The sequence below is a fragment of the Delphinus delphis genome, chromosome 2, assembly GCF_949987515.2.
Source record: "Delphinus delphis chromosome 2, mDelDel1.2, whole genome shotgun sequence".
Lineage (NCBI taxonomy): Eukaryota > Metazoa > Chordata > Mammalia > Artiodactyla > Delphinidae > Delphinus > Delphinus delphis.
In genome coordinates this window covers 161,598,795-161,625,206 of record NC_082684.1, presented here as the reverse complement: position 1 = coordinate 161,625,206, position 26,412 = coordinate 161,598,795, and the positions used below count along the sequence as shown (strand labels likewise).

Sequence of the window (26,412 nt, the reverse complement as noted above, 5' to 3'; positions counted from 1 at the left end):
TAACATGTGCAATTAGTCTCAACTGCTTACTCTGTTCGATAGTTGGAAATATAAAAGCATAATGCAGTTTATTACTATTGGGATTTATAGAGCATTTTTAATTTAATCTACTTTCCTCTCGTTATTTGAACGTAGAATTGAATGAAATATGAAGGCTGGGGGCTTGCGGTGGAGAAAGGAAATACGTATGCGTGTTTGTGCGTGTCTCTGTTTCGGGTCAGCATCCAAAACTGCGATTTTGATGTGGATCAAAATTGCCATTTGGATGTGGACCTTTCAAATGGTGCATTAAATGAGAAATATACGAGGGCACAGAATATCCATTTGCATCCCGGCTTTGGGATTTCCAGGGTGGGCCTTTCTTTTGGAGAAGTTTGCTGTGGAGGTGCTTGAAAAGTTTCCAACTGTGGGTTCTGCCACTTCTGAAGAACACACATTGTTTTGCTCTGGGGCTTTCAAATTCTGATATGAAAGTTATTTAGAGCTTAGGAGTTTGTGTGCTACATTACATGCTGCATAGACGTAGCCATCGCTCCTAGACGTGAACATTAACGCACTCTGTAAAACATAGTTATTACCGCCAGGGCAGAAATCAACAAACCCCACCAAAGGAATTTCTTAAAACTGCTATCATAAAGTCTGTGCCCGTTATGGATTTCATTAACATTTTACTCCCCAAGGATTCCCAATTGTATAATAACAGAAGTTCTTTAAATTTTAAATACCACAGACAGGAACAGCCTTTCACCTAAAACAGATGTGAAACCATCAACCTTGCCTTCCTATTGGTCCACAGATATGAAACTGGATGGTAATTGATGGCTTCTAATGTGTTGTTGTTTAGGTTACAGAATTGGAAACTTAATAGTATGTTTCCCATGAAAAGATAAGTTAATAAAGCAATAGACAGGTTTTCAAACACAGTTCCTTACTCTTGATTGCATCTGAAGTTAAAAAAAAAAAAAGAACTGTTTATTTACATACTGCAGAAAAACTAAAACAGGTAAGTCAAGGTCAGGGACACACAACATACAGTTGTGGAAGAGCTCATTTCAGTCTTATGTTTCCTAAATCTTGTCAGTGATGACTGGTGATTTTATCCTTGTGTTTCCTTTTCTTAATCCCATTCTTATCAGTGCATTTTGAGACCCAATCGTGCAGTACTCTAAAATAACATCTGTATTTATTTAGCTAAAAACAGTCCACTTTTTTTTGTGTGTGTGGCCTCTCCCGTTGCGGAGCACAGGCTCCGGACGCGCAGGCTCAGCGGCCATGGCTCACGGGCCCAGCCGCTCCGCGGCATGTGGGACCTTCCAGGACCGGGGCACGAACCCGCATCCCCTGCATCGGCAGGCGGACTCTCAACCACTGCGCCACCAGGGAAGCCCCCGTCCACTTTTAACAGCTAAAAGTAGTGAAGCTTAAGATAAATAAGCAGGCAGGTTTATGATGCTGTTTTCCTGCATCAGGTAAACAGATGCATCTGTATTTTTCGAAAACAAAAGAACTACGACTCTGTTCAAATATCTACAGTAAAGGGTGGAAAAGTGACAGAAACCAGCCAAGCAACCAGCTACTTTTTCTTTCAAAATTCTGATCAGTCTGATTATTTTGAAAATGACTTGATTAGGATTTTGCGCATCTTCTATACCAGTGGTTTACAACTGGGGATGATTTTGCCCCCAAACAGGACATGTGGCAACTCCTGGGGACGTCGTTTTTGGTTGTCGTTTTGATTGAGGGTGTGTGTGTGTGTGTGTGTGTGTGTGTGTGTGTGTGTGTGTGTGTGTGTATGTTACTGGCTTCTAGTAGCTGGAGGTCAAGAATGCTGCTAAACATCCTACAACACACAAGACAGCCCCACAACAAAGAATTATCCAATCTAAAATGTCAGGAGTGTCCAGACGCAGAACCCCTGCTCCAGACAAAGTCCAATCATTTGTTTAAATTAAAGCTTCTGCAGCGACTGTTCAATTTACTAGACATCATTTACCAATCAGCAGCTAAGCAGGATATACTGGGATTTAAACGTGCCTGCTTGGTCTTCAGACACAATCTTCTGAGAGGATCCAAATTCACGTCCTCATACTGTTACAACTGAGTGGGAGCAAAGAAGTGGTGGCCAGGATACTGAGATTCCAGCCCGGGTCTGTCAGTAACTGGCCCTGTGGTCTTGCAAATAACTTAATCCCTCTGAACACATGAACAATAAGGAATTTAGACAAAAGGATGTTTGTACCTATGTTTAATCTTACTCTTAAAGTCAAGATATTCTGGAAAGAAATATAAAAACCTCTCCTCTAGAATTTAACTATGAATGTTGGTTCCAAATAGACACTGCCATAAAACAATAAGAAACCACAACAGCAAAAAGAAATGTTCATGCTCTGGGGCTTCCCCGGTGGCACAGTGGTTGAGAGTCCGCCTGCCGATGCAGGGGACGCGGGTTCGTGCCCCGGTCCGGGAAGATCCCACATGCCGCGGAGCGGCTGGGCCCGTGAGCCATGGCCGCTGAGCCTGCGCATCCGGAGCCTGTGCTCTGCAACGGGAGAGGCCACAGCAGTGAGAGGCCTGCGTACCACAAAAAAAAAAAAAGGAAATTTCATGCTCTACAAACTAACTTATTTTAAGTGTAATTCTACCCAAACACCTGTCGTTCTTTCAACACTCTCTTCCCAGTGACGCTTCATCATAAAAATCAGAGGCTTCTTTAAATGTCATACATTTTCTTTAAAGTGTGTTGACATGAAATACTAACTAGTAAAATCCTTTGACTGATTTTTAAAATTGAATTAAGTGTTCAACTTGACCAAAATGGTTAAAATTATCTTGCTATGTTCTATCTGACAAAACAACAGCTAAAAATGTCTAAATAATTATGTCACATGTACATTCTGTTTCCCCCAATCACATCTTCCTTCAAAAACAACAAAAAGCTCTGAATTTCATCTGTCCCTATAAACACATATTTCCTTCAAATGACTTCCTCTAATGTGAAACACCAAGGTAAGGTACCAGAGAAAGCATTAGGCAAAGTTCCTCAGGAGACAGTAAATTTTGGAACATGGGCTTCCTGGGTGGAAACCTAGTTAGAGATAACAGTCCTGTGATACATGAAGGGTCAGAGGTAAAGCATTTATTTTGTGCATGAAGTGTAAGTCAATGCAGAACTAGGGTAAGATAACCAAAGTCTCACCTGGGCTACTTTTTTAAAAAGCAAATTGTCGGGACTTCCCTGGTGGCGCAGTGGTTGGGAATCCGCCTGCCAATGCAGGGGACACGGGTTCGAGCCCTGGTCCAGGAAGATTCCCACATGCCACGGAGCAACTAAGCCCGTGTGCCACAACTACTGAGCCCGTGTGCCACAACTGCTGAAGCCTGCGCGTCTAGAGCCCGTGCTCCGCAACAAGAGAAGCCACCACAATGAGAAGCCTGCGCACCACAACCAAGAGTAGCCCCCGCTCGCAGCAACTAGAGAAAGCCCGCGTGCAGCAACGAAGACCCAACACAGCCAAAAATAAATAAATAATAAAATTTTTAAAAAGGAAAAAAAAAGCAAATTATCTCCCTTCCAGATCAATGTTTCAGCTAAAGTAGCAAGTTAATGTTAATTGCAAAACACACACAGAGCACACCTGGGGAATAAACATTCATTGGAACAGCTGTATTTTCCCTAAATTTGCCAACATTATATTTTACATGCATCATTCCACATTTGGGTAACCCAGTGAGCTATTTTCGTCCGTTCTCTAGTCACACATTTATAAAGCATTTTATTGCAATTTCAGTAATTTGCTAATGATCTGAATGAGAAAATGCCCCCCGATCCTCGAAGTGTCTGGTCTTTAAGCACAGAGTGTTTACGGTCAGGATAACTTGCCTCCATACATGTTCTGGATTACTTCAATTCATCAGATAGAACCGATTTTGAACACAGATTATAAACCTACTAGAAACTAGAAACTGTATGAAAAATCACAAACTATTTCATAGGAGATCCCTGTTCCACACTCAACACATTCATATAAGAGAATGAAAGATTTGTCCAAGAGAGTTGAGAAGGAAAGAAAATGAGATACGAAATTTGTGAAAATAAATGACATTTAAAAGTTTTAAGATAAATTACATCAGCTTCTACTTTCAATTTGGGGAAACCCTCACTTTGAAGAAAAAAAGTAGGGTTTCAGATAACAAATTCTTCTAATCGAGTAAGAAACACTCACTTCTCCCATGCGATAAAAATGTGTAACAATACTGTGTGTCAGACGGAACATTTCCAATTCATGAGTTATTTCATCCCATTTGGCACGTAAATGATGTCCAGCTAGCCCCTTCTTAGCTCTTTTTTTTTTGGTACGTGGGCCTCTCACTGTCATGGCCCCTCCCGTTGCGGAGCACAGGCTCCGGACCCGCAGGCTCAGTGGCCATAGCTCACGGGCCCAGCTGCTCCGCGGCATGTGGGATCTTCCCGGACCGGGGCACGAACCCGTGTCCCCTGCATCGCCAGGCGGACTCTCAACCACTGCGCCACCAGGGAAGCCCCCCTTCTTAGCTCTTGAAATCAGGTCCATGCCTTTAAATGATCTTTTGTCTCCATTCTCCGCAAGCTGCAAGTGAGATTCGGAGGTTGCTGGTAGCAACAGCTCACACCCCTGGGTGGATGTGCAGGCACCTGTGGGTAGTAAACCTTGAAGGACCCCCTGGACTACAGGGCAGACCTTGGGGCTTGGGGGCTGGGAACCTGGCGAGAGGAAGGACCGTTTCCTCTGTGACTCATGAGGTCTTAAGACCTCGCCAGGATTTTCGCTTTGCCCAGTTTAGCTGGCGTGAGAGTATCTGCCCGGCTTACTGCATGTGACAGAGCAGGAGGTGAAAAACTCACAATTCCAATGGCCAAAGAGCTCTGCAAAGGCCAGCTGCTCGGGCCTGGTTCAGATCTGACCCCGAGCTGTGACTCGCCTCCCGCCCTCCGGTTCTCCCAGTGCCCAGTGACTCAGGTCCCAAGTCTGAGGAAAGAAGTCCCCTTAGGCCCTGTGAGGCTGACTTTCCCCACAAGTTGCAGCTTTTCCCCAAATCAGGACTTGATGAACTATTTAACCTCTCTGGGCTTTAGCCTTCTCATAGGAAGATGCAGATAAAGAACCTCTGGTCCACTTAACCTACACTCTAAGACTAAAATGGGATGTGTATGAAAAGGGGCTTTTATAAAGGGAAAATGCTATAGAAACATAAGGTTTTGTTGTTAGAACATGTCTTACAATGAATTTTAAAATCCTCAAATCAACCCAGGGCCACTTGGATTTGAGCAGTTTGAATGAGGGCACCTACTTTCTTCAACCCTGCAGCTGTGGCTGTGAGTAAGTGAACCCTGAGAGAGAGAGAGAGAGAGAGAGAGAGAGAGAGAGAGAGAGAGAGAGAGAGTGTGGGGGGGGGGGGCTGTGTTTTGACTCAGTTCAGCCCAACTCCTTACACCAAGGCCTTTGGTTACTGGTGTCTGCTTTCAAAGTTCCTTCAGTTAGGAAATGTGCAATATTATCAAAGGGAAATGCATGTAAAGCAAAAGGAAAACACTGAAACAAGCCTCCGCAGAAGGTTAGCGTGAGCTCCTCTCTTCTGGAACTTTCCTTCTCCTCATCCCTCAGAATGAATATTTCTACCAGAAAATGTAGTGAACAGAGAAGGGGCTTGCTGATGTATTCTTACAGCTACAGAGGGTCTTCTTGGAGATTACTCTCTTCTGTGGGATTAATCCATCATAGGGCTGATGGACCAAACCAAACAGGATGTGGTTTAGAAGCCAACTGCGTTCTGCTCCTCTGGAATAAGAGAAGGCATGAATAATCTAGCACCAATTTTTAATTTTTCCCACAAAAGACAATATTACCAAATTTGGAGATGAGCAGAGTTTCAGCCTGAGTTGGTTTGTCAAGTAATTCTATTTCTAAAGTCACTGGAGGGTGTAGTAATCGATTAGTCCCTAGTGCCATTTTTATTTCTTTGGATCAACAAAGTTCATAACCCATCCAGGCATTATGTCTCTTGACTTTTTTTTTTCTCTTGTCTCCTGGCATTCTAATCAGGGCAAAGTCACAGTTGTTTTGAGGAAAGCACTCCCAAGAGCTTTAATTAAAGCTAGAAGGATAAATCTGTTTACAGTGCAGTGAACACTATCATTAATAAAACATTGAAATAATTAACGAATTAAATTCTGCTTTGTGTGTGAATGGCTACACCAGGATTTAGGAGAACACGTTTTCTGATCAGACACATTCTACACACTTAGTTTGCAGATCTGAAAAGAAAAATCCGAGCCTGCTCTTTTCTGAGATCCACAGTCTCGTAGACTGCCAGAGCTTGAATGGAGAAGGCTACGTCACCTTCATTTTATAGGAAAAGAAATTCAGTGTCAATGAGGTTAATGGCTTGGGATCTAATAATGTGCTTGAAAATTAAGAATTTTTATAGCGCCAATGATACACTGAGTCTTTCCTTAGAATCCTTGATTATTTAACCAGAAACAAAAAGAAGATAAAGATGAAATGAGTAATAAGATCAGCAGTTCTAGGACACGGAACAGAATGGAATACTCTGAAGAATGTGGGCAAATCTCACAGGGTGACTAACTCTGCAATTGACAAGTAGGAGGTTTTCGCTTGTCAGGATATGAAGTGGCCTTTAGAACAGGATGTGACCACGTGGAAATGCCCAAGCCGGGACTTCCCTTCATGCTTCTCCTCACTAAAGGGCTTCTTGCCCTGGTTCTTAAGCTTTTTGCCAGACAACAGATCCCACAGGAAGCACCATGGAGGACATCCACACCGGCGGTTAACGATGCATTGTTTTTTATGTCACTCGGTAATTTCCTAGAGAAAACAATTGAACCAAAGACTGTTCCTGTCTTGAGGGAGAGTCAGTTTCCAGGGCTGCCTTATTAATTTAACACATGCAAGTGTTTGTCCTTGTTGCTACAGCACCATGTTTGGTGGGGTATATTTCATGCAAAATGTGACAAAGCCGAAAAAGAAAACAAATGCCATCCGCATTCTGATGTGCATACAAATAGGACTGTCAAGTACAAATAAATGGTCCTGTGATGGGAGGTATGTACCTCCCGCCCTCAGCCTCCCTTATGCTGTGCTTATGGGTTAACTTATAAAACATCTACCCAATGAAAACAAGCCCGCCACGTCCAAGGAGTTTCAGAAAAGCTGGAAGCACATGAAATTATTCATAATTAGGTGATGGGTGGATGTTAAGACCTCCCACCAAGTACACAGACGCAACTAGCGTGGAAATGAGCCCGCTGAGGTCCCGCAGAAGAAAAAGATCATTTTCCCTCAAGGTGAACTGACGCTGAGCTCCTCTGACATCCACCTCCCAGAGGGGCCGAGGAGTAAGGGCTCCCCATTCTTGGTTTAGAAGCAGGAAGCCCCCGCTCATCCTGGTGTGAGGCCTCTCAGCACGAGGAAAAGCATAAAGGGTTGCGGACGGATGCTTCACAAGATACACCTGAATATATAGGAATTAGTGATAAAGATAAAGCACATCGAAGAGTAAAGAAGCAGGTGTTGGAGTCCAACAGACTTGCTTCCAAGCCTGTGACCTTGGACATTTACTCATATCTCCAAACCTCAGGGTCCTCATTTTAAAAATAAGGATAGGGCTTCCCTGGTGGCGCAGTGGTTGAGAGTCCGCCTGGCGATGCAGGGGACACGGGTTCATGCCCCGGTCCAGGAAGATCCCATATGCCGCGGAGCGGCTGGGCCCGTGAGCCATGGCTGCTGAGCCTGCGTGTCCGGAGCCTGTGCTCCGCAACGGAAGAGGCCACAACAGTGAGAGGCCCGCATACCGCAAAAAAAAAAAAAAAAAAGCAAAAAAGGATAACTGAACCTCTGTCACAGGACTGCTCTGAGGATTGAATAAACATGAGTCAAGTACTCAGCAGAGTTGGGACACACAGGAAATACTCGATACATGGCAACTATCCCATGAATGGCACAAGTGCCATTTGTGCTGTCCTCCCTCCAGCATGTGTGGAATTGCTGCCCCTTGGAAGTTAAGCGTGGACAGCCGTGGGATGTGCTTTGCCAATGAACTTGGTGTCATGCTCCTCAACGGAGCCTCATGGGTCAGCATGCCTGGCCACACTCCCTTCCTCCCTCTGCCTTGGTGACAGGTTTCGGATGACGGCCGCTCCCTCCAACTAGGTCCTGGTGTGAGAAAACGTGGGACAGACCCCCTGCCGGCCAGAGATAGGGGGTGGCATGAGCAAAAAGGAAACCTTCTTGTCTGGGGGGTTTGGGTTACTTAGCTTATTCCGACCATACTTTGATAGAAAGAGTTGGACTATTTGAGATTTTTCTTCTGGGGCCATCTCAAATGGTGCCCAACTCCTGAGAGTGACGTAAACCCTGTCCCGCTGACAAATGCTTTGTGAGAGCCTGTTGTCTCCACGCATCTACCGACACAGAATTCCTTGCCCAGAAGAATTGCTACCGTTGCATTTTCTGAACTCTTGCAAGACTAACATCCCTAAATTATTGAGTGTTCTCCACCCTGCCGAGAATACAACGACATTACCATGCAAACATGCTTAGCACTGCAAAACATAAGCTTCTCTCTAGAGGCACGTCTGTCAATCACATGGAACTGCTGGTTGGTGTGGGGATGTGGAAACACAAGTCTCCAAGAGCTATTTTGACGCAGACAAGTTCATTTCATTTCTGACTTAATCTAGAGCTGGATTCAGCAATCCCACCCAAGGTAAAAGCCTCTTCTTTTCTCACCCTCTACACATTTCTCAGTGTTATCATTTCGAGGTTAGTGTGAGTTCAGCCTTCTGAAATAGGCCATTTCACTTTAAGTGTATGTTAAACTAATATTGACCTTTCCAAAGTAAAACAAAATCTGGTATTTGTGCTCAACAGACTGAAACAGGCATAGATGTAGAAAGTAGGGGATTAATCATCCTGGTATATTTTCTTGCTTAGAAACTCTCCCTGGGAATTAGTCATTTTTATATATCTCGCAATTAGTGCAGGACAGGCTCTGCCTACTCTCCTGAAGAGGAAATCTGGATCCTTCAGCAAATAACATTGGATAATCTGCCCACAGTTTAACCCACACGGCCAGATACGATGTTTCATTTGACAGTGGGTGAAAAAGTCAAGAACATGAACATCAGGCCTTGGGTGGGAGTATCCAGACATCAAGGCTGGGCAAGTTTAGGCTTTGGGAGTGGTGCCAGGGATGAGCTGGAGATGAGTCCGGGCGGAGGTGCAGAGGAGGGGAGCCTGCGGGGAGCGGAAGGGTGAAGGCAGGGAGGGGAATATTAGAGCAAAGTGGGGAGAGCAGAACCGACATCACTCTTAAGGACAGAGACGTGTACATTTCATACGTCTGCGCCTGTGCCCACAGAGACCAATACCTTCAACTAAACCACTTCTCGGGCACACGCTACTTGGACCAGCGTGGGGAAGGGAACCTCAAGCCCGTTCCGCTCTTCTCCTACCCTGAGCAAACAAACCAACAACACACCTTACAAAACAACGACTTCAGGCACACCTCGAAGTACAGGTAATATATTTCATCAAGGAAATAAAAATCTGTTAACGTAGGACGCACATCCATGGAAAATGTATGGCTGCTGTGGGAAAAAAACCCTCAGATCTTTCAGTTGTTACCCAAGTGAGACATCTGTGCTCAGATTCTGTAAGAGTCATATGTAAGTTATCTGAGAAGATAAGGGGTTTTCAGGGAGGTCATCTAGGCCTGCTTTTCTCTGATCCTGTGAATTCTGCAAAGTGATTACACTCGGTGGTGGTCCCTGTCCTTCTCGTTGGAAGGCATTAGTCACGGCGTTGCTTTTTTTTCCAACAACCGTTTTAGATGACCCAAATCTTCCACCCTGAGTGTGCCAAGTAGAAGCCACATACCTGGATCCACTCTTTGTAGGAATCCTCTCCAGGGGTCCACCCATTCTCAGGATAGTGGAGGCGGGAACGTTCGGCAGACCAGTTGGTGCTGTACTGGGAAGAAGCTGTGATCTGGTCAGAGTGAATCTCTCCGGATTCCATGCCCAGAGCTTCCATACACTTGAAGTCTGAAGGGGAAAAAAAAAAAAAAAAAAAATGACCCTAAGTCATCAAAACGAAGGGGACCTAGGATGCATATTTCCTTTTTTGATCTGGAAAACTAAAACGGTCTTTTCGATGTTCACACAGTCTTACAAAAGATGACAACGAGGGACTTATTGGATTGTAGCACCGATACGTGCATTTTCATGGCAAGAATTCTGAAAAGCAAGGCTATGAAGATCTCACAGTTGATTATTTTTCCAACAGGGCTTAGGTTGATATAAATACTATTAGAAAGTTTTTAGGAAATGATGGAAATTCAGATTTATTTTCAAAGTTGAATGTATGCAGATATGTCATATGCATACACATCAAGAGTTACATTTAAATAAAACTGTACTATTTCCTCTAAGATCTAATAAAAGTGAAAAAGACCCTTTGTCCATTTATAGCCCGTATTTGGTGGGCTAAGTAGACTTTAACTCTCCATCTTTCAGAGTCCTTGCAATTGGCACCCAGGCCTCCGCCTTTGTTATGTCCCTGCCCTGGACTGGCCATAGTTGTTAACACCGTTGGTTTATTTTATTAAAACACAACAGTATCCATCAGGGTAAAGTGCAGTATCATAGGGTCCCAAAGAGCACCACAGTTTTACAGCATAAATAGTAATATTCACAACGATGACCATGAATCATGAAAACATATATTCCATTGGGCCTCATATACTCAGCAAACAATGAAATGTGAACTATGATACTGGGAAGTGAATAATCAATTTTAGGAAAATGTAAAGTACCAAAGTGCAAAAAAAACTTTAGAGATTAAAAAGAAGATTCTTAACCATCCAGAAAAACTTCAACTAACCCAATTTCCACATTTTCTGAATTTTCTATCATAATTAATAAGGTTTTGTGGCATAAAAGGTTTTCTTTCACCGGTTTTCTACTTTTAAGCTTAGGTTTGTTATTTGGAATATAAAATGGCACAAAAATACATGAATGGATTAACCAAATAAATTAAGTAAAGATAAGATTTTGAAGTTTAATTGGCCTTTTTGTTTTCCAGTAAGATCTGGTAGAAAAGATACAAGCATATCTGTAGAACAGGTCTCCTAACTCCCCTGCCTTTTCCCTGTGCTACGTTACAACCTGGCAGCTAAAACTGATGAAACACAAAATTATTCATTGTTTTTTCAGGTTTTTTTCCCTCGGGCTCTTTAAAGAGCTGGAGACCACATCAACTTAGTCGTGTATTTTTTTTCTTTTTTTGCGGTACGCGGGCCTCTCACTGTTGTGGCCTCTCCCGTTGCAAAGCACAGGCTCTGGACGCGCAGGCTCAGTGGCCATGGCTCACGGGCCCAGCCGCTCCACGGCATGTGGGATCTTCCCGGACCGGGGCACAAACCCACGTCCCCTGCATCGGCAGGCAGACTCTCAACCACTGCGCCACCAGGGAAGCCCTAGTCGTGTATTTTAAGAAGATACAAAAAACATATTACTTTTTTTTCTTTTATGGAAAGTTATAGCAGAAGTTAAAACATGCTTCTTTTATGTGAATATCCGCTTTCATTCACATAAGAAAAACAAAAACAGCTTCCACCAGGGTCTCCCCAAATCAAACCACCACGCACCATCCATTCCACCTGCCTGCCTGTCGATGAACTCCACTGATGCTTTCTCATCCAGGATCGATGCCTGTCCTTTCCTGGCTCTCAGCCCAATACACACTGGAGGGTACCAGGTAGGCGGTCTGGCCATATTTCATTGTTTCCAGGCACAGTTTTGCCGTTTCCCACTTTTTCTCCCATAATTTCAGAAGCTTACATGCAGCCTTCTCGCACATAGTTTTAAGAAAGCACCCCAAAGAGCTCTTCCCATTGATATTCATATAAACCATTTAAAAGAGAAAAAGAAACATGGGGCACTCCAACTCACGGAACATATCTGTAGTGTTCACAGGGCCACAGGTGTGTGAGGAGGAATAATAGCGACTATTTACCGCAGGGCTTTGCAAGAGGCGTAAATACTGACCTTCTGAAACACTGCTTTGCGAGACGGTGTAGTTTGCCGAGAAGCCTTCTTTGGCTATGGCGCTGTCCGTGTAGAAAACCATGGACAGGATGCCGGATGAGGAGTGGATTCGACCTGGTGTTTTCTGCCCACAGTAACGCCCAATGTGGGGACCAACTGCAGAGGAGGAAACGCAGAGACCGTAAAAATACCTTTTCTTCTGCAGCAGATGCCAGCAGAACCATTTGTGAACATGGGTCCCAGTGGAACCCGGAAGTATTTTCTTTCTCCAAGCAAGTCTTCGCTAGCTAATTGTTTTGCAGTGAACATATTGGATCGGGTTTGCGGAGAGGGTTTTCAAGTGTGCTCTGAAGGGCAATTACAGGCATAACCACATTCCCCAGTGAGCAGGACTGTTTTCAGGAACAAAATCGAAAATCTTGCTTCGATTGCAAAGGAGATTTGGGCTGTCAAGTGCACCCTGGCATTCATCTCCAGGACCGCACGGTGCACACGGTCCGGCGCCCAGGAACTCTAGCCAGCTTGTGATCACCCACAGGGGGCTCTTGGAGTCATCTGTCCTCAATGCCCCCGCCCTAGGAGGGGATCCTGGGTAATGTTCTGGAAACCAGTCCTGGCACCAGAGCAGTACCAAGGTCCGACCCAGCCCTGGGTGACCCCCACCCCCTTCCTCTTTCCATCTTTCAGTCCTGGAGCCTCGTTATGACAAACACCACAGAATTAGACAAAGGAGAGTAGATTATGTCCTAATCAGGGCTGTATCTGAAGACTAATTCATAATTGTAACAATTAAAAAATTTAGAAATTATAAATACCAATAACTTACACATAATAGCAAATTGTAATCAAAACAAAAGAAAATGAGTCTTTCTGACTTCTCAGTTTTTTATCTCCCAAACCTTAGAGAGGTGACTGCATTGCACTTGTGTCCAGGGACGAAGAGATGACGCAAAGCAGCCATTTGACTGCACACCAGGAAACAGGTAGTAACTGAGGCAGAAGAAGGCTGGGAACACTGACTGACTGGCGATCAAGTCAAGTCGTTATTTGGCTTATACTGGCCGTCCCTTTGTTGAAGTGCTTTTAGATCAACCGTGGCAATTAGCAACTGTAAGTTGCATTATAGACAGTGTGGAAGCCCCCTGGGCTTGGAAAATCTTTCCATTTCCCTGTCCAGATCAGCAGCAAGACAAAAAAAAAAAAAAAAAAAAAAATCCCCTTTTCTCTAGATTTTTTTTTATTGCACATATGGTAAAAACACACCAGATGGTTTGGGCTTTGAAGGACAATCTGGTGTGGACCATTTTCCCCTCCAAGAAATCCGTGGTTCTGTGCCTTTCAACTAAGAGTTATTGCTGTGTTCAAGAAGGCATAGTAGGTGGACCTTTCTCTGGAGGGATGGGCCTTCGGCAGGGAGGTGGGGTTCCCAGGCCGGTGTGTGCTGCTTGGATGCAGAAGGCGAAGGCAGCTGGTGAGAGCTGGGTGAAGCTTCAGGTGTGATCGAGAAAGTGAACCCCATGCGAACTGGCCTCCCTGGAGCCCCACATGCTAGCTGAGTTCCTGGCAGGTGGCTATCTGAGCACCCTGCTTTTTAGAGTGCTTGGATCCTGGGCTAACAGGTTTTCAGTTCTTGGCCAACCCTCTTCAAAAAATAAAAGGAAAGAAAAGAAAGAAACTAAGCTAAAGTGGTTTACTATTTGAGTTAGCGTAAAATGATGAGTTTGAATAGCTGATAACTTCTCCATGTGCTCAAAGTAATGGATGTGACCAATTTCTCTCTCTACTGTCACCCCTCACTCTCTAGCACCCAAATGTTTGTGTGTGTCAACTGCTTTATTACGAAGAGGACAAGGTGTCTGCCCATTTAGAGGACGGATACATAGGTACCACGTGGTCGTGGACAGTGGCTCTGCAGAATGAGGGGAAAGGTCATGATATCAGGTTTCCCAGTTGGCAAAAGACAGCATCTCAGATGAAACTCTCACTGCTTTTTGTTTCTCTCTGGCTTTAATCCTGGCCACAGATTCTCCCACAACAAGTACTAGCTCTTCGCCAAGTTTTCTTCATTCTGAATGTGGCCCTATCACCAATTCAACACTTTCCCCTTCCCCTAAGAGCGCAAAGTTGCCAGCAACATATGCATGAAAATATCTTGCTGGAGTCATAAACTCAGGTCTTTCCTTTCCTCAAAAAGAATCCCATTTCTGGTCTGTAATCTTAATGGGACGCTTAGAGTCTACTCATCCTCCCTCAGTCTTTTCCCTCATTTAAATTCCATTATTGTGGTTTCATAACTTTCTTTTTCTTGAGTGTGTGGGCAAACTTTTACAGCCTTACTCCTGGAGGTCTTTCTCAGATCGCCACAGCCACTGACCTTACCAAGAATACAAGCACACAAGGAAAGCTGCAGTCACGCCCTCACCACCCCGCGCTCCTCCGGCTGCCTTCCCTCCCCTCCCCTCTGCTGTCACCAGTTCCTCTGGGAAGGGCGGGAGGTGGAGTCTCTTTGAAAGAGCAAACAGAAGAGAACTTGTCTAGTGCAGACTCAGAATTTAGAGAGTCTCCATGACTCACTGGTTTATAATGTTGAAGACATGCCGGGTAAATCTGCCTTCTGTCCTTTTGAATATTGCCCCGGGACAGCAAGCAGCATGCAACTCTCTTTAGGAGCCCTCAAGATAGGAGAGTGAAAGGCTTTTTCGACTATAATACAAAGAAGTATTGAATTTTCCTGAACAACAGCGAGACCTTAGCCTAGCAAGCTAATGCAATATTGATCTGAGCCAGAGCGGCTGCAAGACCCTCATCTGTCTTGTGTATGCGCTCATTTGTGGATTTACATGACCACAGCTCTTGGGTTCCCTACTTCTGGTTATTGTGGAGCCAAAGGCCTAGGAGATGAATTCAAACTGTCACAAAAACAGAAGTATGATTCAAAAAAAGAACGACTGGAGAATTTAAGCAACAGGTACTAAGCTCTCTCTTGGGGGAGAGCAGGCCTGCGATGATCATAGCTTCTCAGGTGTGAAGGCAACACAGGATTTGTGCTGTTTGAAAGATACACCTGCAACAGGAAATGGCAAAAGCCCATTCTTTGTATTTTCCCACTAATCCCTCCATTAATTATAACCCTACCTCAGAATCAGACAGTTTGGCTTTCTGCCACTTTTTTATGAGAAAAAAAGGCAACAGTCTACTATAAGGAGGTACTTTTAAAACGAGGTATTTTGAATAAATAAACAAGAAAGGGGATCATTTTGAGAAGGTACAAGATAGGCTCCATCTACTTTTCTTAGCATAAACCTTCTGGCGGAGAATATCTGGATTTTGCAACTTTTCCCCAGAGAAAAGAATTTGCAACATTTATGTCATTTATATTTTGGAAGGTTGATATCATTGATAGTTTATATTTATATAATTGATATTTTAGAAGGTTAATTTTAATATGAAAGTAAATAAAAACCAAACAGAACTCAATCCAGCTTTCACGATGCTTATTCCTAAAATCATTGATAATTTGGGGAACGTAGGTCACAGCCTCAGTTCCAACTCTTTGCCCAGCCTGGATGGACAGCTGGCTTCATCTGCGCCCAGGTTTTGTGAGCTAGGCATTCATGTTTGCTTCCATGATTCAGCACAAGCATTTGCAGGCATGCTTAGCTCATGGCTCTCAAACCATACGTACACTTCCACCAATGACTCCAGAGCCGCTACTTGGGAATCTATGTTGCTTCAAAGAGAGTGCTAGCTGGAGGAGTGGGGTTTGCCACGTGCATGCCTGGGATCTCAAGTTTTGGAGTAAACTGCTTCTCTTCAAAGTCAATCTGAATCAATGGGTCACTTTCAATTACTCAGTCGTCTAATTCACTGCTTATGATAAAATGCAACATAAAATCACTTGATGGTTACAAGCCTTCAGCACCTTCTGGTTGTTGTTTTTGGAAAGGCTATCAAAGACTAAAAGCGCTTTTGCTGGCAAGGAACTCTATGTGTTGAACTACATGACAAAAATGTTCCTAGTGCCACTGATAAAAAACCCAAGAGGACACAGTCTTTCATTCTGCCTTAAAAAGAGTGAGCTGTGATGCTGTTGTACACTGGACGAGACCAGATAGATACTAACAAATACACGATCACATTTTTCATATTCCAAAGCCAGTTTTCTCTGGGAATAAGTCAAACACAGCATAGTTTAAAACATGGGTGAACTGCAAGGCTGACAACCTGTATTGTTAATTGTTCTTCGCTTCAACTCCGTGATTTTCTAGAGCCAGAAAATTACTACTTTGGAAAACCCTTGACACTAATAACAATGTGCTTCTTTCTACATAAGTTGGTTGATTGGACCTTCTTTTCAGATGTCAATTTAAATATAAGTTCTAGAAAAGAAGGCTGCAAATTTGGATTGTGAACAAATAAACCCATTATTAAATGTTCCAACTATTATTACAATACTATTATAATACTGTTTTCCTAATTATCGGATTGAATACTTGGAAATCAATCAGTGCTCTGTTTGGGCAAATCTCACTACTTAATGAAGGAGTTCCGATAAGATCATCATAACCCTATTTATATGGTAAAAAAGCAAAGAAGAGGCTAAAGTAATGATAACTCAGCCATGTGCTCCAATGACAACATAAGCTTTCTCTAAACCCAGATTTTCTCCAGTGTTTTTTACTATTGAGGAACATACCTAAACTGAATTACACTGATCATTTTCATCTCATTTCAAAGACAAAGGCAATTTCTTTCACATTATACTACCTCTTCGTTTACAGTTTACTTAAATATTCTTTCCTCCATCTTGATAATAATATCTGACTATTTCATAGATGGCTCCAAAGTTCTCATTGCATGATTTGTAAGAACTTCCAAGCCACCCTTTCTGATCTGTGCAGAGTGTGTTCTCCAGAGAAATCTTACTATTAAACCAGACTAAACACAAGACAAGCAATGCAGCTGCAACAAATTATTTGATATTATCTCCCTCTGTTCAGAACTTGGGTGTGTATTTTTGCCATTCACCTTCTAGTTCACAGGGGTTGAAATGGAGAACTTTCATTTAGCTGGCCACATGGCTACCTCCCCTGCCTCCTTCAAATCTCTCTCACTTTCTTAATAAGGTCTGACCTGACTGCCCTATTTAAAAATTCCCCCCATCCCTCTCCCCTAACCTTAGTTCTTCTCATGCCTTTACTCTACTTTTTCTTTTCTTTTTCTTTGTTTATAGCACTTCTCATCTTCTAACATTCCATACACATACTTCATTTGTCTGTAATGTGCCCTGTTTATTACCTCATTCCCCCTGGTAGAATCTAAACAGGGCAGCCATCTTTGCTTTGTTTGCCAAGAGGCTAGAACAGTGCCTGGTCCATGGCAGGTGCTCAATAAATATATTTTTTGAATGGATGATGAATTCAGACGATAGGAACAAGGTGTACCAAGGATGTACTGAGGCAATTTGAATCCCCAAAGATAAAAATTCCCTAGAGAGCAGACAAGGAATCCATCTAAATGAGGAATGTCCAAATGTTCTCCTCCTTCCTTTCCTAAATTTCTAAATGTTTTGGTAGCATAATAGACACATATTTCACTGTTAAAATTTTAGCAGGTACTTAACCTCTCTGGCCCTTAGTCTCTGCATTTACAAAATGAATGGTTTGATTTAACTGATGTCTTAAGAGCTCACCCTCTGATGAGTTTATGAATTAATGACCTACAGGCAAGTCATTGAAATGAGCAAAATACTTAAGTCAGGAAAACCATGGATTGGTCCCAATTTTGTCAGCAAAATAGTTATGAGACCTTGCATAGACTTTTATGGCCTCCGTTTCCTCATCTATAAAATGAAGGCATTAGATTAGAAAGTTACCAAGTCTTTTTGGGCTCAAATATTTCGTCATGGCTCTGCATAAAGAAAGTTACTGTTTTGCTTTGTTTCGCCTCCTCCTTTTGAGCTACTTTTTAAAGTGACGCATGTGTCACGATGCTTGTAAAAGGATCCCAGGACCCTTCCCCCAGATCCTTCCCTTTTGGGGGTGCTTCCTGCCATTCTTACCGTCAGGGAATCCATCCCAGATTTCTAGCCGGTCATAGCGGCAAAACATCCCCCCAGGAGGATTTGAGTCAGCCTCCAGGTCAAAGCTTTCAAATTCCAGGATAATCTCCGACATCTTTGGTGCAAAGATAATATAGGTGCATTCTAGGCTGTTGGGATATTTTTCAGGGAATCCTGGGGACTTTATCACCCCACTAGGTGTTGTGTAGTTCTGGGAACATTCAGGACCTATAAGTAAAAGAAAAAAGGAGCAAAGTGAAAATTCCACTTAAACGACCTTCCCAAGAAATAACCTGGGCAAAGACGGTTTATCTTTCTAATAAAAGCCCACCATTATAATCACAGCCCTAATCACTCCTTACTCAGCCTTTTCGCAGTGGTGATAGGTACGGAAAGTCAAGTTCAGATTTATTGTGTTCACCTTAGTTTTCCATTTGTGTGGAGCAATTTTAAAACTTCTGCTCTTGCAGAGGAAAAAAAATGACAAATACAAAATCATGTGGGAACATTGAATGAGTAAGCTACAGAAATCTCGACAGAGCCCTAGAGAAATAATTACAGCCCCTTCAAGCTTAAATCTTTAAATCTTGAGGCTGACAGCCCTTTACTGGTGAAATAGAACATTTACAAAGGCGAGGGAGAGAATTCAGTGGAGGGAGTTTGGGTTTCAGATTCCTACACCAGTGACTCAGTAACTCTACCAGATGTGACCTCTGCCTCTTTGACAAACCAAATGTGAAAGGTAATTCGTACATGTACGCAGGGTGAGTGACTCATTTGGAACGGTGTTGACACAGGTGTGCCAGTAAACTGTGGGTGTTGGTGGGGGCATGGTAAACTGGGATGCAGGTCCTGTGGCTACAAGTCACCTGATACCAATGTTGACATCCTAACCTTCTCCAAAGTATCAGATACAGTACAGGAGGTCATTCTAAAATGTTAATGTATATGTTTATAACGTGTAATTTAAATGACGGTTCAGTGTTATCACGACAACAAATTACAGTGATCTGTAATTTAAATTACATATATTGCAAGTCATCCTTATGACTACATGAATTACCACAATTTCAGTTCATGGAATCAGCACTGAACAGGGTGCTATTCACCACACAATTGAAAACCACCCATCTACATGGACAGGGACATCAGCCTGTCAGCTTCTGCCCCTTATCACCACCACTGCTGCCCTGATTGTCAAAGAGCTCTTAGGGCTCCCTGGGAAACAGAGATGACCTGACCCTTTTGAATCTCAGGATCCAATGCGGGGATGTTCAGTTCAACAATTCTTTTCCTGGACTGTTGCCTCACTGATGGGGACCCTGCGAGGAAGTGTAAGGATTCAACTCTAAATAAGGAGGCTTGTTGGGCTTGTTCTTAACTAAATATTCTTCCAAAGTGCCAAGTACTAAAGGCAACATATTAGGCATTAATACACATTAAATTTAACTAGCAGATCTCTATTTTTAGTGGCGAGGGCTAGTAAGCTGAATCTCCTCCTCAGCACATCTGGCAGCCTGTTGAAAAAACAAATCAATCGCTTTCTCCCCACGCACGTATTAGACAGCCATGGCCCTGGAGACGAAGACTACTTAGTAGACGGCACAATAAACCTGGTCAGTAGAGTTCTGACTTGAATACCTTCCCAAGCCTTCTACGATGGGGCTCACCCTTTAGCATGATGGTCTCCAATGCTTATCTATTTGATTCTGGTTAAAAAGTTATTACCATGTGGCATTTTGCCATGTCAATTTCAGGTAACGAGATTGTGAAATGTGCGTCTAATTTATAATATGCTTCTAAGCTGTTTGGTGGCTTCTGAGATGCCTAGGCCGATTTGTCATTAATTGACAAAGTCATTTATATGTAGGTAATTGGGAACCCTTCAGAATTTGATTTCCAAGATGTAGGAACAGTGACTCTGGAGACCTCCAACCTCCTCCCTGGGGATTTGGCTGGCAAAGCAAACAGGAGAGTTTAATGCAGGTTCCAATATTTTCTCCTTCTTAAAAAAATAAAATTATCCAGGTTAGGTTAAGATTTAATGAGAGGGAAAAAAATGACAGGAATTAAGGGCATAATTTCAAAATCAAATAAATTCGCAATCTTTTACTGTATATCCTTGTCATGTCAGATCCCTTTATTTTATTTTATTTATTTATCTTTTTTTGGTACGCGGGCCTCTCACTGTTGCGGCCTCTCCCGTTGCGGACCACAGGCTCCGGACGCGCAGGCTCAGCGGCCACGGCTCACGGGTCCAGCCGCTCCGTGGCATGTGGGATCTTCCTGGACCGGGGCACGAACCCGTGTCCCCTGCATCGGCAGGTGGACTCTCAACCACTGCGCCACCAGGGAAGCCCCAGATCCCTTTAGAAGCTAGCCCAGGTTTTCTAACGTATTTTGACAAAGGCTGGGGACATTCCATGGGGAAGCGGAAGACGGCTGGACGGATCACCAGGAACTCTGAGCTCTAGGCCTGCCTTTATCACTGACCTGCTGTGTAGCCTCCGTGGCCTCTTAACCTTCCTGGTCCTCAGATTCTGTGCATCACAAATGGGAGGTGGGCTTTAGGATTTGAAAAAAATTCCTTTCAAACTCAAAGCTTCTGTAATTTCCTACTTCCTCCATTATACATCAAAATTTGTCTTACTCAGTTCCTTAATCCCTGTTGTGTAAGTTTGCCACAGTTGAGGGAGCACTTCCCCAAAAACGATGATGGCGGGAGTGGGTTGAGGGATCCCATGGTGAATACACAAGCCGTAAATAAGACTAAGGGCGAGCAGCTGGTGTGCCCAGGAGTGAGTGAGCTACTGGGGTGAGGGGGGCACACACAGCATTGGCAGCCAGTGACACCATGCTTTCCCCGCTACTTGTAAGACTGAGAGCATCCTGTGTAGCCATAGGCACCCCACATTTCGTTGTTAAGGACCATAAGGATGGATAATGATAAAAGCTAAAATATTCTCTTTGGAATTATTATTAAATGTACAGACTTTTAGTCAAATAATGTATGAAGTGACCAATCCCGCTCTCAATAAATGCTGCCCCCGCCCCCGCCACTGAGACCCACGGGAAATGGATATGGCTTCTTCCAGCATCTGGGCCTGGATGACCCAGACCCAGGGAAGGACAGGGGCAGAGTGGGAGGTGTGCAGGCTGGGGTTTCCTAGAGAAATTTCTTCCAGTGAATGGAAATCATTTTAGGGCTGGTAGCCCAAGGTTTTAGCATCTGGGAAGAGACCTGCAGAAGGGGAATGTGGTACCTGAGAAGAGGACTAGGGTGTCCAGGGGGCTCCAGGAGGCATGGGGAAGAGGTAAGGACTGGCCACCACTGTCAGGCAAAGGTGGTCCTCTAGAAATGCAGCCCTAGGGATGCAGAAATGGCCCTGTGATCTACTGTCAGAAAACCTCAAGGTCAACAAGTGAAATTTTAATGTATTGGTTCAACTATGATTAGTCTAATTTATGTGTTTTGAGGAAACCTGAAATTGCTGCAGCCTGGAAGAAGTGCTATGTTTTCAAAAGAATGGAGGTTCTGTAACATCATTAAATGGCTTTAGGAAAGAACGCCCGTGAACCTGTCTATGTGTTCGTGAATGTATTCTCCTAGTTCGTGATTTTATGGAGTATCTATAAGGACTACAATATGTGCAATGAGTGAGAAAGAAAGATGTTTTCTTTGCATTTTTTAGGTGGTACCAATTTAGTTGGGAAATGATACATACACACATGAAGAAATTTGGGATTACTTAGGAAAAACATTTGGTTAGTGAAACACAGTTGTGTGTGTGTGTGTATATATATATATATATATATATATATATATATACAGTTTGTATATGTGTATATTTATGTGTGTGTCTATAAGGGACAAGCTGGGTACAAGCGTAGGAAAATAAAAAGTACATTAATGAAGAGGAATAAGCTTAGAGCCTGGTTTCCATGAGGTTAAAAGGCTTAAACCAGAAGAGCGGGAGGGCTGTGAAATCTGGATAAAGCACCCCCTTCATCTATAATCACTGTAACAGCTAGTGTGCATGGGATGCATCTTCTGGGACAGGCACTGGCTACATGTTTTCATTTCAGCTGATCTTCACAAAGAGCCTGTGCTAGATACTGTCATCCATTGTTCAGATGAGGAATCCAAAGCTCTGAACCTCCACACAGACGGTCAGTAGCCAAATCAAAATTCACATGCAGGTCTGCTGCACCTCACTCAGCACACCAGCCTGGGGCAGGAAGCCAGGTTGTGGGTTTGTAAGAGTGAAGCTGGGAAGGTTGGGAGCAGCTGATGTCAAGGCTTGAGCTTGACCTTGGAGGACTTGACCCGACAGGTGACAGACACCCGCCATAGGTGTTTTGCGGACAGTAGTTTGATGACTATTTGAGAAGCTGTGCTAGGATACGATAACATGGGGATTAACCACAAGGCAGGCTTGTCTGGCCAACGGCAGTGGACGTGGAAAGGAAGCTGTGACTCTCTCTCTTTTTAATTGAGGTATAGTTGATTTACAAGATTATAACAGGTTCAGGTGTACAGCAAGATGATTCAAGATTTCTGAAGCCATGACTCTTTGAGACTTTGGGACGAAAATCCAAAAGAACTGGCAGCCATATTGGATGTAGGGAGGCAAGAAGAGAAAGAAGAAAATAAGGCTTCGAGTCTCAAGGACGCATTAAGGGGAAAAAAGGGAGGAAATCACGGTGCATCTGAGACTAACAGAAGTGTGGGGATGAGTTCATCTGGAAGGAAGCTGAAGAACTGTTAATGACTTAGGAAGGATCTCGCTCTTTCTCCATCCACCGTCTTCAGATCTTTGAGAAACACTGACAATGAAAAGTTATTCTTGCCTCCTTTTCTGACACTTTCTTTGATGCTGTCACATGCAGGTCAGCAAGCAAATGCGTGTGTTTGTGCATGTGTGTACATACACATATGTGGATTTAGATAGGTCAAACAGCTCTCAACACAAGGAAATATGTCCATATGTAATCATGTGAACACACTGAGGTCCTACATCTGCTGTTATTTCTACTAAAGGTTTTCTGAGCACGTGCCCAGATGAATTTCTGAAGAAAGTTCTCTCCATCTATCCATATTTATATGGGACAGTACCAGATTTCTTTGACATTTAAAGAAGTTGTGCCAATGCTCCCAGAAACACTTACAACTCTCTTTTTGGTTATTCTCGGTGGCCACCGACCCAGAGGATCTTAGGCTTTTGTATTTGGTGTGGCTGGATTTCTTTTCTATTAAATAAAGCTCTTTCTCCTATATTCCAGGACAATACATTTAAATCTTGAGCCTCTGTCCCTGGAAGGTCTCCCGCACATTAATGTCCACTTAAAAGGGGAGGCTGGATTGAGCACACAGCAGGAACCTACAGGCTGTTGTGAAAAACAGTGACATCCAGGTAAAGCTACAATTCGTATCAATTGATATGTGTGTTGAATTCCTCAAAGCTGGGAGACTGTGCATTCTCAGATTCTATCCCATCCCAATATATACCATTGTGACTGAAGATGAGTAAGTGATTATTCTGCAGAGGGCAAGTGATAATTAATTTGGAAGGGGAATGCCATTTAAATGCAGGACGATTTTGCTTCCTCCAGGAAGTTCTTTCCCCAACCATGCCTCCCATCAACAGAAAGCCTCTTCTCCTTCCAATAGCTTTCGAAACTCTAAGGCTAGTGGACTAGCGCTTTGCTTTTCCTGGGAAATACCAGTTTTGAATTTTGCAATAAAATAAAGCGAAGAGGCAAGAGGGAGGGGATATGGGGATATATGTATACGTATAACTGATTCACTTTGGTATACAGCAGAAACTAACACACCATTGGAAAGCAATTATACCCCAATAAAGATGTTAAAAAAAAGAATAAACTTAAATGAGGTGTTAAAAAAAAAAGGGAAGAAGATGTACGTGACTTTAAGGTAAGAGGGACTCATGCATTTTTAACTAAAGAAATGAAACTTCAAGAGTAGATCAAACTTATTTTTGAATAGGAAAGATAAGAATAAATGTTCTTCAAGGAGTTTTACAGAGTATATACCTTATAAACACTGGTCAGCATATTAGAATGATGAAATTGTGATGCTTAAAATACATTTTAAAAGTTTTTTTAAACATGCTTCCTCCATACACTGGGTAATTTTCCTTTGTTTAAAGTATTTTCCAACATTTTTGTAATGGGAACATATGACTTTTTACCAAAAGTTTAAAAACGTTACTCCTTGTCTCTCTTTTCACTTTGTCTCTTGCGAGCTCAAGCAATGTTAATGACCACTTAGTCACACTTGTTCTCCTGTAAGTTACTCACCTCTCTTGAAAATTTCATAACGTATGGAAAATCCTGCCCCGTGTGTCTCATAATCAGAGACAAACTTGATAAAGAGAAATGGCCCTGAAGACACGACAGGAGAAGGGGCAATCTTTCCACAGAACTTTCCCCATAAACGCCCATTTTCATTCTCTCCATCGATGACTTCCACGTAGTCATACCTAAGACACAAAGATGGAAGAAAACATCAGGTTAACGAGAAAAGTCCTTTTAATTTCAGTAACTTAGAAACCAGCATTCTCCACCACCATCTGTCAGGAGCAAAACTGCTATCTGCATTCACTGCTGGATTTCATGGAGAGGGAAAGAAGTCTAGCAAAATGAAATCATTAAAATGGACTACATCATGTCCATATACATCATCTGGCAACACAGAACTATTAAGAATAATGGTGTCCATTATACTTGCAGACAATGTCAGTTAAAGTAACCAATTAACAAGAAAAAGGAAAATCTCATGAGCACAATTCTCTTTTATTAAATTGTGTTCCTTTGTCTGGGGTTGGGGGGTTGTCAATACATAATGCTATGCATTCTTTTCAAACTGTGAAGTTCTTTTAGGAATTCAAAATGTCTCCTTGGCTGGAGCTCTCCATAAATAATACTTTGATTTCTGTGAGCGACCCTCTAAACATATGGCCACAGAATAATAAACAGATTCTTTACTATTTAACTCAATTCCACTAAGCTCCAGGCTTCTTAGAAGAAAAAAAAAACTCTCTCAGTATCCACTGTGGTCAAAACACAGATCATCTTTTCCCCAAACTACAACTTGAATTGCAGAACATAATCTCTTCAAAGAAAAAAGTTTATTTAAAAATGGAAAGTAACTTTATTTACTACCAGCCTTATTACCTTTAAAGGAATATTGTCATTTGAAATGGAAATATGACACACTTGAAATCATCAAAGTGATATGATTTTTAAAAATTCAGGCTTAATGATACACTAAGCAGACAAATGATGAAGGAAGTAGCAATAAAATATTACCCTAAAGATTGCACTGAGATAATGCATGTGTCTGGACCATTTTTTTCACTAAAAGGTGGAAATCCATCTCCAATAAACTAGCATTCCCCCAGGAAAACAGGAAGACTTCTTTTGTTCGGCATTATCTATTTCTTAGTGTCTTGCTCTTTCTTTTCGTTTTATTTGCCAAGTCACCTAGGAGCCAGATAATCTGATCTGTCTTCCATACTTCTTCTAGAACTGACGTGAAGACATTACAATCCACTCATTGCAAAACATTATTTCTGTGTTTAACTTGGTTCAAAAGTCCTGGGATATATTAATTTCAGGAACGGCTAAAATATGGCAGTAACATAAACTGTATCTGGCGATTTAAAAGAGATCAAAGTGTGGGAAATCTTCATGATGACCAATGTCATCCTTAGCAATCCTTTGCAAACTGTCCAGGACACATGACTTATGTTTATGTAAAGTCTCATGAGACAACTGCAAAGATGCTATCAAGAGTTAAAGTGGATAGCTTAAGGCTCTCTAAATTAAAAATGACATTACCTCATCAGTCAAAATTGTGCCAGCTTTGTGTATATCAAGAAGAAAATAAAGCTGACACTGAATGAAGAAGCACTAGTGTATGTGAATTATTGTAGTAACTGAATTTCCTCTGCTGCATCTGCTGATTCCAGGAGTCAAATCACTGGCCGGCTAGCATCGCTGTCCCTTTGCAAAACTATGGAGCTACACAGAGGAATTGTTTGTTTCTCTAGACACTGGGAGATGCTTTGCATGTTAAGACAAGACAAAGGAGGAGGATGAAGACAGCGTTACCTTCAAAATCCTCAGGGACTTTTTATAGTCAACTGAGGGCAGCTGGAAAGAACCCCATCTCTGTACTCATGAAAGCCTCACAAGTTGGCATTTATGCAGTAATTCCTTT

At 42.7% G+C, this 26,412-nt stretch overlaps 1 protein-coding gene across 7 annotated transcripts in view; it reads right to left on the bottom strand.

The window, feature by feature from the left end:
* NRP1 (neuropilin 1) overlaps positions 1-26,412 on the bottom strand; it is a 138,509-nt gene that overhangs the window by 57,907 nt on the left and 54,190 nt on the right. For all 7 annotated transcript variants that reach the window (XM_060006152.1, XM_060006151.1, XM_060006153.1 and 4 more), the window contains 4 exons: positions 24,489-24,670; positions 18,168-18,395; positions 12,107-12,262; positions 9,936-10,102 (listed from right to left, as the gene is read on the bottom strand). In XM_060006152.1, coding sequence (XP_059862135.1) covers positions 9,936-10,102; positions 12,107-12,262; positions 18,168-18,395; positions 24,489-24,670 — 733 coding nt within the window. The remainder of the gene's footprint in view (positions 1-9,935; positions 10,103-12,106; positions 12,263-18,167; positions 18,396-24,488; positions 24,671-26,412) is intronic.